This window comes from Cynocephalus volans, chromosome 17 (genome assembly GCF_027409185.1).
Source record: "Cynocephalus volans isolate mCynVol1 chromosome 17, mCynVol1.pri, whole genome shotgun sequence".
Lineage (NCBI taxonomy): Eukaryota > Metazoa > Chordata > Mammalia > Dermoptera > Cynocephalidae > Cynocephalus > Cynocephalus volans.
The window spans coordinates 35,308,833-35,320,967 of NC_084476.1; the positions used below are offsets into that span (position 1 = coordinate 35,308,833).

The window sequence follows — 12,135 nt, forward strand, 5'->3', positions numbered from 1 at the left end:
ATCTGCTCCATCGTAGCCCAGGTTAATGTCCCCAGGAATTCCATCCTCCTTGCATTCTCAAACATTTCCCTTTCTCAGTTCAGTTCAATTTAAACTATTCTCTGAATGCAGCTCCGTGTCTGAAGAAACGAGGCCTACAAGAAGGAGAAAAAGGTAGTTGTGACCAGTGAGACACCCCGAGAGGCAGGCCTGTGAAGTCGTGGGCTGGACCTAAGGGCCACGCTTTGTCCTCCAATCAGGCGCTCTCCTCCCCGCGCGCGGGAAGCTTCGGGCGCGACCCCTCCTCCCGGGAGTAGGGCGGGACCTGCCGCTCGGGCTCCCGCCTTCCCGGCTGCGCGCGGCGGCGGGGGAGGGGCCCTGATTTCCGGGCGGCGAAAGGAGACGCGGTGGCGTGACGAGGCCGAGGTGATTTGAAAACACGCTCCGGCAGCGACAGGCTGCGGACGCCGGCGCACGCTGTCGCTCGTTGGGCTTCTGCTCGCACGCTCTTCCCCTCGCCTTCACGCCCGGCCCCGGCAGGGCCTTCAGGTGAGAGGCCGCTTCCCGTCGGGCTGGGCCCTCCCGGGGCTAGGGACGGCGCGCGGGGGCGCGGGGCGGTCGCTGTCCGGTCCGCGGCACAGGCCGACAGGGCAGGTTGTGGCCGCTGTGCGCCCCTCCCGGCCCCCGGCCGCGGCGCGCCTTCGGAGCTGGGCCTGGGTGCGAGCGGGGCCGTGCGGGGGCGGGGCGCCCCGCGGGCGTTTGCCGCGCCTCTAGTGACTGGGCATCCTCAACACCAAGTAGTTCCCTGCGGCCGGACCAAGGGGCGGCCCGAGGCCTCAGCCCCGGCGCTCCCTACCGGGGGCAGGAACAGTAGCTCCCCTGGAGGCGGCGCCGGCCTGGCGGGGGCGGGGCTGTCAGCGCGCCGGGGGGGGGGGGGGGGGAGGGGGGTGCGCGGGGCGGCGGGGTCGCAGCCACCCCTCCCGCCGGCGGCTCCGTCACGGGCCCCTCGCCGGGCCGGCCAGGGTCTTTGTGACACGGTGGCGACGACCGCGGACACAAAGGGACGGCGAGGAGGCGAGAGGGGCTGGGCCCGACCCGGTCCCGCTGAAAGAAGTGTTTTCCAAGCTAGCCGCAGTAACGCCATTCCGCAAGGCACAGAAAAATACCCTGGTAAAAAAAAAAAAAAAAAAAAAAAAAAAAAAAAAAAAAATTCAACAGCAGTTTCCAGGGCGCCCTTCAGCTGTTTCAAGAACTCCCACATGACCCGCGCTTTTTCCTTGGCCTTGTTTAAACCGACCAATTACCTTGCTTCTCGCTTCTGTACCCGCGCTTTTTCCTTGGCCTTGTTTAAACCGACCAATTACCTTGCTTCTCGCTTCTGTACCCGCGCTTTTTGCTATAAAACAAGCTCAAAAACTCTACTCGGCGCGCCAGTCTACCGAGAGACTGAGCCGCCCGGGTACCCGTATGTTCAATAAAACCTCTTGCTAATTGCATCCGGAGCCGTGGTCTCGTTGTTCCTTGGGAGGGTCTCTCCTGACTGATTGATTGCCCAAATCAGGCGTCTCTCATTTGGGGGCTCGTCCGGGATCAGACCCCCACCCAAGGACCACCGACCCACCAACGGGAGGTAAGCTGGCCAGCGATCGCTCCGTGTCTCGTTTCTGTGTCTGACTCCGTAACTCTGACTGTCCCTCTGAGTGCGCGCATTTTGGTTTCAGTTTGTTCCGGGCTGATCGCTCTGGGAGCGACGTGTGAGTAGCGAACAGACGTGTTCGGGGGCTCACCGCCCGGTAATCCTGGGAGACGTCCCAGGATCAGGGGAGGACCAGGGACGCCTGGTGGACCCCTCAGGAGAGGATCATTATGCTCTGATCCCACTGCCGCGTCTAGAGAGGCGCGCTCTGCCATCTGACTCCTTCTTTTGTCTCTACGCTACTCGATCTCGCCGCCGTTTCTGGTTTCTTTTTGTTTTGTTCCTGATAGGCCTCTGTGTCGTGGTCCCTCTCTTCGAAATGGGACAAAATAACTCTACCCCTCTCTCCCTCACTCTAGATCACTGGAGGGACGTGAGAGCAAGGGCTCACAATCTGTCCATGGAAATCAGAAAGGGAAAATGGCGGACCTTTTGTTCCTCCGAGTGGCCCACGTTCGGTGTCGGGTGGCCGCCGGAAGGAACTTTTAATGTCTCTGTCATTTCCGCAGTTAAAAGGATTGTCTTTCAGGAAATCGGGGGACACCCGGACCAAGTTCCATATATCGTGGTGTGGCAAGACCTCGCCCAGAGTCCCCCATCATGGATGCCGCCCTCTGTCAAGGTCGCTGTCGTCTCCAGTCCAGAGAGGCCATCCGCTCCTCCCCGACCCCCCATCTACCCGGCAACAGACGACTCGCTCCTTCTCTCTGAGCCCCCGCCCTATCCGGCAGCCCTGCCACCTCCTCTGGCCCCTCAGGCGGTCGGACCGGCGCCGGTCCAGGCGCCCGATATTTCCGATCCTGAGGGACCAGCCGCGGGGACCAGGAGTCGCCGTGCCCGCAGTCCGGCAGACGACTCGGGTCCTGACTCCACTGTGATTTTACCCCTCCGAGCCATAGGACCCCCAGCCGAGCCCAACGGCCTAGTCCCTCTGCAATATTGGCCTTTCTCTTCAGCAGATCTTTATAATTGGAAATCTAATCATCCTTCTTTTTCTGAAAATCCAGCAGGACTCACGGGGCTCCTTGAGTCTCTTATGTTTTCTCATCAGCCCACCTGGGACGATTGCCAACAGCTCCTACAGATTCTCTTCACCACGGAGGAACGAGAAAGGATTCTCCTTGAGGCCCGCAAGAATGTCCTGGGGGACAACGGGGCCCCTACTCAACTCGACAACCTCATTAATGAGGCCTTCCCCCTCAATCGACCTCAGTGGGACTACAACACAGCCGCAGGTAGGGAGCGTCTCCTGGTCTACCGCCGGACTCTAGTGGCAGGTCTCAAAGGGGCAGCTCGGCGCCCCACCAATTTGGCTAAGGTAAGAGAGGTCTTACAAGGACCGGCAGAACCCCCTTCGGTTTTCTTAGAACGCCTAATGGAGGCCTATAGGAGATACACTCCGTTTGAGCCCTCTTCTGAGGGGCAGCAGGCTGCAGTTACCATGGCCTTCATCGGACAGTCAGCCCCAGATATTAGAAAAAAGTTACAGAGGCTAGAGGGGCTCCAAGATTATTCCTTGCAAGATTTAGTGAGGGAGGCAGAAAAGGTGTACCACAAAAGGGAGACAGAAGAAGAAAGAGAAGAAAGAGAAAAAAAAGAGGCAGAAGAGAGAGAAAGGCGGCGCGATAAGCGCCAAGAAAAAAACTTGACTAGGATTTTGGCCGCAGTGGTAAGTGAAAAAGGTTTTAGAGATAGGCAGATAGGGAATCTGAGCAACCAGGCAAGAAAGACACCTAGGGATAAAAGATCTCCTCTGGACAAAGACCAGTGCGCATACTGTAAAGAAAAGGGTCACTGGGCAAGAGAATGTCCCCGAAAGAAAAACGTCAGAGAAGCCAAAGTTCTGTCCCTAGATGACTAGGGGAGTCAAGGTTCGGACCCCCTCCCCGAACCCAGGATAACGCTGACTGTGGAGGGGACTCCCATTGAGTTCCTGGTCGATACCGGGGCTGAACATTCAGTTTTGACCCAACCCCTGGGAAGGGTAGGGTCCAGACGGACAGTCGTACAAGGAGCAACAGGGAGCAAAGTCTACCCCTGGACCACAAAGAGACTTTTAAAGGCTGGACATAAACAGGTGACCCACTCCTTTCTGGTCATACCCGAGTGCCCCGCCCCTTTGTTGGGTAGGGACCTCTTAACCAAACTAAAGGCCCAGATCCAGTTTTCTGCTGAGGGCCCACAAGTAACATGGGAAGACCGCCCTACACTGTGCCTGACCCTGAACCTAGAAGAAGAATACCGGCTACATGAAAAGCCAGGTCCCTCCTCTATCGACCCATCCTGGCTCCAACTTTTTCCCACTGTATGGGCAGAGAGGGCAGGCATGGGACTGGCCAATCAAGTCCCACCAGTGGTAGTGGAACTAAGATCAGGTGCCTCACCGGTGGCTGTTCGACAATATCCAATGAGCAAGGAAGCCCGGGAAGGTATCAGACCCCACATCCAGAGGTTCTTAGACCTAGGGGTCCTGGTGCCCTGTCAATCGCCCTGGAATACCCCTCTACTACCTGTAAAAAAGCCAGGGACCAATGACTATCGGCCAGTCCAAGACCTGAGAGAAATTAATAAAAGGGTACAGGATATTCATCCCACCGTCCCAAACCCTTACAGCCTTCTGAGTTCCCTTCCGCCCTGCCACACTTGGTATTCAGTCTTAGATCTCAAGGATGCCTTTTTCTGCCTCAGGCTACACCCCAGCAGCCAGCCGCTATTCGCGTTCGAGTGGAAAGACCCAGAAAAAGGTAACGCAGGTCAGTTGACCTGGACACGGCTGCCCCAAGGGTTCAAGAACTCTCCCACTCTCTTCGACGAGGCCCTCCACCGAGATTTGGCCCCCTTTAGGGCCCTCAACCCTCAGGTAGTGCTACTCCAATATGTAGACGACCTCTTGGTGGCAGCCCCCACATATAGAGACTGCAAAGAAGGGACACAAAAGCTCCTACAGGAATTGAGTAAATTAGGGTACCGGGTATCGGCTAAAAAGGCCCAGCTCTGCCAAAGAGAGGTCACCTATCTGGGGTACCTACTCAAGGGGGGAAAAAGATGGCTGACCCCGGCCCGAAAGGCTACTGTTATGAAAATCCCCGCTCCCACGACCCCCAGACAGGTCCGTGAATTTCTGGGCACTGCAGGATTCTGCAGGCTCTGGATCCCTGGGTTTGCTTCCCTAGCTGCACCCCTGTATCCCTTAACAAAGGAAAGCATCCCTTTTACCTGGACTGAGGAACATCAAAAAGCTTTTGACCACATAAAAAAAGCCTTGCTGTCAGCCCCCGCTTTGGCCCTCCCAGACCTCACCAAACCATTTACTCTATACGTAGATGAGAGAGCCGGTGTGGCCCGGGGAGTGCTTACTCAGACTTTAGGACCCTGGCGGCGGCCAGTAGCTTACCTATCAAAAAAATTGGATCCGGTGGCTAGCGGGTGGCCAACCTGCCTGAAAGCGGTTGCAGCCGTGGCACTCCTTCTCAAGGACGCTGATAAGTTAACCTTGGGACAGAATGTGACTGTGATTGCTCCCCATAGCCTCGAAAGCATTGTGCGGCAGCCCCCCGACCGGTGGATGACCAATGCCAGGATGACTCATTATCAGAGCCTGCTGCTAAATGAAAGGATATCGTTTGCACCCCCTGCCATCCTGAACCCAGCTACCCTCCTACCAGTCGAATCGGAAGCTACCCCAGTACACAGGTGCTCAGAGATCCTCGCCGAAGAAACTGGAACTCGACGAGACCTGAAAGACCAGCCATTGCCCGGGGTGCCAGCCTGGTATACGGACGGTAGCAGTTTCATCGCGGAGGGTAAGCAGAGAGCAGGGGCCGCCATCGTAGATGGCAAGCGGACGGTGTGGGCAAGCAGCCTGCCAGAAGGTACGTCAGCCCAGAAGGCCGAACTAGTGGCTTTGACGCAGGCATTACGCCTGGCCGAAGGAAAAAACATCAACATCTACACCGACAGCAGGTATGCTTTTGCCACTGCTCACATTCATGGGGCAATATATAAACAGAGGGGGTTGCTCACTTCTGCGGGAAAAGACATTAAAAACAAGAAAGAAATTTTGGCCCTGCTAGAGGCCATTCACCTCCCTAAGCGGGTCGCCATTATCCACTGCCCCGGCCACCAGAGGGGAAATGACCCTGTGGCCACCGGGAACCGGAGGGCCGACGAGGCTGCAAAACAAGCCGCCCTGTCGACCAGAGTGCTGGCAGAAACTACAAAACCTCAAGAGCTAATCGAACCCGCCCAGGTTAAGGCCGAGCCAAGAGAGCTCACCCCTGACCGGGGGAAAGAATTTATTCAGCGGTTGCATCAGTTGACACACTTGGGACCAGAAAAGCTTCTCCAATTAGTAAACCGCACCAGCCTCCTCATCCCGAACCTCCAGTCTGTAGTTCGCGAGGTCACCAGTCGGTGTCAGGCTTGTGTCATGACTAATGCGGTCCCAACCTACCGAGAGATCGGAAAGAGACAACGAGGAGATCGACCCGGCGTATACTGGGAGGTAGACTTCACAGAGGTAAAGCCTGGCCGGTATGGAAACAGGTATCTGCTGGTATTCATAGACACTTTTTCCGGATGGGTAGAAGCTTTTCCTACCAAAACTGAAACGGCCCTGACCGTCTGCAAAAAGATATTAGAGGAAATTCTACCCCGCTTCGGGATCCCTAAGGTACTCGGGTCAGACAATGGCCCAGCCTTTGTTGCTCAGATAAGTCAGGGACTGGCCACTCAACTGGGGATAAATTGGAAGTTACACTGTGCGTATAGACCCCAGAGCTCAGGTCAGGTAGAAAGAATGAACAGGACAATCAAAGAGACCTTAACCAAATTAGCCTTAGAGACCGGTGGAAAAGACTGGGTGGCCCTCCTTCCCTTAGCGCTGCTCAGAGCCAGGAATACCCCTGGCCAGTTTGGTCTAACTCCTTATGAAATTCTCTATGGGGGACCACCCCCCATACTCGAGTCTGGAGGGACATTGGGTCCCGATGATAATTTTCTCCCTGTCTTATTTACTCATTTAAAGGCTTTAGAAGTTGTGAGGACCCAGATCTGGGACCAGATCAAGGAGGTGTACAAGCCCGGTACCGTGACAATCCCCCACCCGTTCCAGGCCGGAGACCGAGTGCTTATCAGACGCCACCGACCCAGCAGCCTTGAGCCTCGGTGGAAAGGCCCGTACCTGGTGTTGCTGACCACCCCGACCGCAGTAAAAGTCGACGGTATCGCTGCCTGGGTCCATGCTTCTCACCTCAAGCCTGCACCACCCTCGGCACCAGATGAGTCTTGGGAGCTGGAAAAGACTGATCATCCTCTTAAGCTGCGTTTTCGGCGGCGGCAGAACGGGTTGGAGTGAAAACCCTCACCAGCCTGTGACCCTCACCTGGCAGGTACTGTCCCAAACTGGGAACGTTGTCTGGAAGACAGAGAAAGTCCAGCCCCCTTGGACTTGGTGGCCCATTCTTACACCTGATGTATGTGCCCTGGCGGCCGGTCTTGAGTCCTGGGATATCCCAGGAACCGATGTATCAACCTCTAAGAGAGTCAGACCCCCTGACTCAAACTATGAAAATGCTTATAGACAGATCACCTGGGGAGCCATAGGATGCAGCTACCCTAAGGCTAGGACCAGAATGGCAAGTTCCACCTTCTACGTGTGTCCCCGGGATGGCCGGTCCCTTTCAGAAGCTAGAAGGTGTGGAGGGTTAGAATCCCTGTATTGTAAAGAATGGGGTTGTGAAACCACGGGGACTGTTTATTGGCAACCTACGTCCTCCCGGGACCTCATAACTGTAAAATGGAATAACACAGAGCGATCATGGGGTGCCCTACTGGCAACCTGTGAAAAAACCGGCTGGTGTAACCCCCTTAAAATAAATTTCACAGAACAAGGACGGCAATCCAAAGAGTGGATAATAGGAAAAACCTGGGGATTGGGATTCTATGTGTCTAGATATCCGGGCGTACAGTTGACCATTCGGTTAGAGATCACCAGCAAGCCAGCTGAGACAGTGGGCCCCAACTCCGTCCTTGCGAAACAAGGACCCCCTAACGAAAACCCCCCTTCCCCAACGAGGGAAGCGCCGCCCATCTCTCAACCCTCGGCGGCTCCTAGCCAAGTCCCCACGGTACTGGAGGGAAGTGTTGTCCTGAACACCCTGTCTCCCACCACGGGCGACAGACTCTTTGGCCTTGTGAGGGGGGCCTTCCTAGCCTTAAATGCCACCGACCCAGACGCCACGAAGTCTTGCTGGCTCTGTTTGGCCTTGGGTCCCCCTTATTATGAAGGAGTTGCCTCCTTAGGAGGGGCCTTCACTTATACCTCCAACTATACCCAGTGCCGCTGGGAGAGCCAAGGAAAGCTTACCCTCACTGAGGTCTCAGGACACGGGTCGTGCATAGGAAAGGTGCCCTCTACCCATCAGCATCTTTGCAACCAGACCCTACCCATCAACTCCTCCACGGAACATCAGTACCTGCTCCCCACCAACCATAGCTGGTGGGCCTGCAGCACCGGCCTCACCCCCTGCCTCTCCACCTCAGTTTTTAATCAGTCTAAAGATTTCTGTATCCTGATCCAGCTGGTCCCTCGCATCTATTACCATTCTGAAGAAACTTTGTTGCAGGCCTATGACGATCCTCACCCCAGGGTTAAAAGAGAGCCTGTCTCACTTACCCTAGCTGTTCTTCTGGGGTTGGGGGTCGCAGCAGGTATAGGTACTGGCGCATCCGCCCTAGTTAAAGGGCCCATAGACCTCCAACAAGGCCTAGCCAGCCTCCAGACCGCCATGGATACTGACCTCCGGGTCCTCCAGGACTCAATCAGCAAGCTGGAGGACTCGCTGACTTCCCTATCGGAGGTAGTACTCCAAAATAGAAGAGGCCTTGACCTACTGTTCCTAAGAGAAGGAGGCCTCTGCGCGGCCCTAAGAGAAGAGTGCTGTTTTTATGTAGACCACTCAGGTGTGGTGCGAGACTCCATGAGAAAACTCAAAGAGAGACTAGATAAAAGACAGTTGGAGCGCCAGAAAAACCAAAACTGGTATGAAGGGTGGTTCAATAACTCCCCTTGGTTCACTACCCTCCTATCAACCATCGCCGGGCCCCTATTGCTCCTCCTTCTGTTGTTCACCCTCGGGCCCTGCATCATCAATAGGCTAGTCCAGTTCATCAATGACAGGGTAAGTGCAGTAAAAATTCTAGTCCTTAGACAAAAATATCAGACCCTAGACAACGAAGACAACCTCTAAATTCGCTCTAAGATTAGAGCTTCCCACAAGAGAAATGGGGGAATGAAAGAAGTGTTTTCCAAGCTAGCCGCAGTAACGCCATTCCGCAAGGCACAGAAAAATACCCTGGTAAAAAAAAAAAAAAAAAAAAAAAAAAAAAAAAAAAAAATTCAACAGCAGTTTCCAGGGCGCCCTTCAGCTGTTTCAAGAACTCCCACATGACCCGCGCTTTTTCCTTGGCCTTGTTTAAACCGACCAATTACCTTGCTTCTCGCTTCTGTACCCGCGCTTTTTCCTTGGCCTTGTTTAAACCGACCAATTACCTTGCTTCTCGCTTCTGTACCCGCGCTTTTTGCTATAAAACAAGCTCAAAAACTCTACTCGGCGCGCCAGTCTACCGAGAGACTGAGCCGCCCGGGTACCCGTATGTTCAATAAAACCTCTTGCTAATTGCATCCGGAGCCGTGGTCTCGTTGTTCCTTGGGAGGGTCTCTCCTGACTGATTGATTGCCCAAATCAGGCGTCTCTCACCGCGACCCCCGCCCGCCGCGCGCGCCCAACCGCTCCCCCGGCCGCGCGCCCAACGGCTTCCCCGGCCGCGCGCCCAACGGCTTCCCCGGCCCGGACTCCCCCACGCGGGCTCGTACCCTCGCGCGCCCGCGACCGTCTCATGCTGCGCGGCTCGACCCACCGACTCCGTCCCGAGCGCGGCGGGCCGGGGCCTGGCGGGCGCTGCGGGTGGAGCGGGGATGCTGAGGGGCTGCTCCCGGGCGGAGCGACGCGGATAGGAGGCGCCGAGGCAGCGGTGGGGCTCACGGCGCGCGGCTGGATGCCCCCGGCCTGCGGCTCCCTGCGCCTTCCGCCGTCCAGGGGCGCCATCCACGGGCGCCGCTCCGGCTGCCTTCCGCGCACCCGCTCGCCTTCTGCTGCTACACGTCGGTGCTTCTGCTCTTCGCCTTCTCTCTGCTCGGGACCAACGGGTCCAACCATCCATCGGGTGGCGGCAGCGGCGGCGGCGGGGACTGTCCCGGCGGCAAAAGCAAGAGCCTCAACTGCTCAGGTAGGACCGGCCGGAGCCCGTCCCTGGGGCCCCTCCCTCCTAGTCCCCGCAGTCTAGCTGGGAAAGACCCTGCCATGGGGGGCCCGGGGAGCGGGGCCCGAGGGTGAGCGAGGGCGGAGGGCAGGGCGCGAGCGCGCGGTGCGGGGTTGGGGGCCAGCGTTGGGAATGGGGAGTGGGCGTGCGTGCATCCGTGGGTTTCGAGTGGCTGGGAGACGGCTGCCCGTCGTGTCGTGAGGTGGTGTGGCCGGGACCGGGCGAGGCCGAGCAGCCGGCGGGGGCTCCCGCTGTGATCGTGGGTGTGCTCGCTGGAGCGCATGTTTGTGTTGTGCAGGCTCAGGAGAGGGAGGGCGGCCCAGGCAGGGATCTCTGTGGGTAGGAGAGGAGAGGGCCGGGGGGGCCGAGGCTGAGGGCCAGGGCAGTGACCATGTGTTGTGGAGGCTCTTCCTTGGGGCGCTGGGGTCTCGGAGGAGTCGTGCGGGTAAAAGGGATGTTGACCCTGGGGACGCGGGTTGGCGGTGTAGAGTGACTTGTGTGTGTGTATGTCCTTTGGGTTCAGAGGTGGCATCTGGGGGCGTGGGGTGACCCAGGGGCTGTGGACATGGGCAGGGGAAAGTCCCAGCGCCCGGAAAGTGACCCTGTGTTTTTGTGTTGTGTATGGGTGAAGCCTGGGGCTGAGGTAGCCACTCTGGGGTATGCATTGACGTGGGGGGGATGGGGTGCCTGGAGTGAACCCCGTTTGTGTCGGTTCAGAAGCGGAGGACTAGGGGGTCATCCTGCGTAGGGTTTGGTTATAGAGAGAGGAAATTAGGTCTCACGGATTGCCCCAGTGTAGCGAGGTGTATCCCTGGGTTATTTGGGTGATGTGGGAAGAACTGGTTCTGAGGAAATGATGCCGTGTCTATGTTTGTGTGTTTTTTGGGAGGGCCTGGAGATTGGCAGCAACCAGAGCAAAGGAGTGACCTCTCCCCTCTCACCAAGGCCGCCTGCCTTCCCCCGACAGCTGTTGGAAACAAAGAGCTTGCTGGGGCTTTAATGGATGACACTGGGAGGAGGGTCGGCACAGTGAAGTTTCCTCTTCCTTTCTAAAGGGTTCCCAGAGGAGCCCAAGAATTCACGCCCTGGGGCAAGGAGAGGCCTGCAGGTCTCGTTTGAGGGTGGGTGGGTCCTCCTGGGCCTGGCCGAGCAGATGCTAGTGATCTAAGCCACATCCTTGCTAACCTGCCCTTTTATCAATTCTCAGTCCTCCACTTCTTTAAACCAAGGTGGGGGAGTGGGAAACATCGGGACATTGAGAATCTGATGGTCTGCCTGCTGGACAGCCTTTGTACCTTTGGGCTCTTGAAGGGGCATTGTTTCTGGGGGAGTGAGGAACGAGCAAGAGGGCCTCAGCACAGATGCTTATGCCTGCTGTTTCGGTTTAAAGGCTTTACATCTTTTAATAATTTTCATATGGTATATTTTATGGAGGGGAGGGGTTTTGAGCACAGTAAACAATGGCATGTCTATTAAAAGCTTTTCCATTCGTGAAATAACTTCCATTATTTTTCTAATGTTAAGAGTGAAGTGGAATAATGCTTTAATAAGTAGTTGCACTTTAAGAACCACACTCTAAGAATACACACCATTTGTATATTAGAGTGCCTTTTTTATGTAACAAATATTGGTTATTAAACTTGTAAGTGATCACACCATGTCAAAATATTTTATGGGCTAATATGTTATGGTTATTTGTTTTTGCTAAGCTAATTTGTCCTTAGTAAAATATGGTGTGTGTTGATGGATGTTTTTGTGTATGTTTTCTAAGTCTAGTGCGTAGTAGAAGCTTTAAGAAAAGAAGTGGAGGGCTAGAAACCCACATGATGTGGGGAAAAAGGGGACTGATGTAGGGGTCATGGCACTTGCTAAACAGCTGTGTAATTTGGGGCAAGTTATCTAATTTTTCTTAGTTTCCTCTTCTATTAAAAGAGAGACTTGACTTTATATCTGAGCGTTCTTTCAAGGAATATTTATCACTGTTGTAAATGTCAATAAATTAGGCTGATCTAATAAAATGTTCTCTAGCACTTTAAGATAAACTTGAATAATTCTGGCTCTAAGGGTACAGTTTTAACTAAATGATATGTGTAGATTCTTGTTATAATTGTTTCTAGGATGAAGACCTGGGAACAATT

General features: G+C 55.4%; 1 protein-coding gene across 1 annotated transcript in view; it reads left to right on the forward strand.

Moving 5' to 3' along the window:
- Positions 1-417: 417 nt before the first annotated feature.
- Positions 418-12,135, forward strand: part of LOC134365575 (uncharacterized) — a gene marked incomplete at its 5' end in the record, with an annotated part of 46,023 nt that continues 34,305 nt past the window's right edge. The window contains 3 exon segments of the mRNA XM_063081678.1: positions 418-528; positions 2,727-6,284; positions 9,425-9,964. Of these exon segments, the coding sequence (XP_062937748.1) occupies positions 418-528; positions 2,727-6,284; positions 9,425-9,964 (4,209 nt within the window).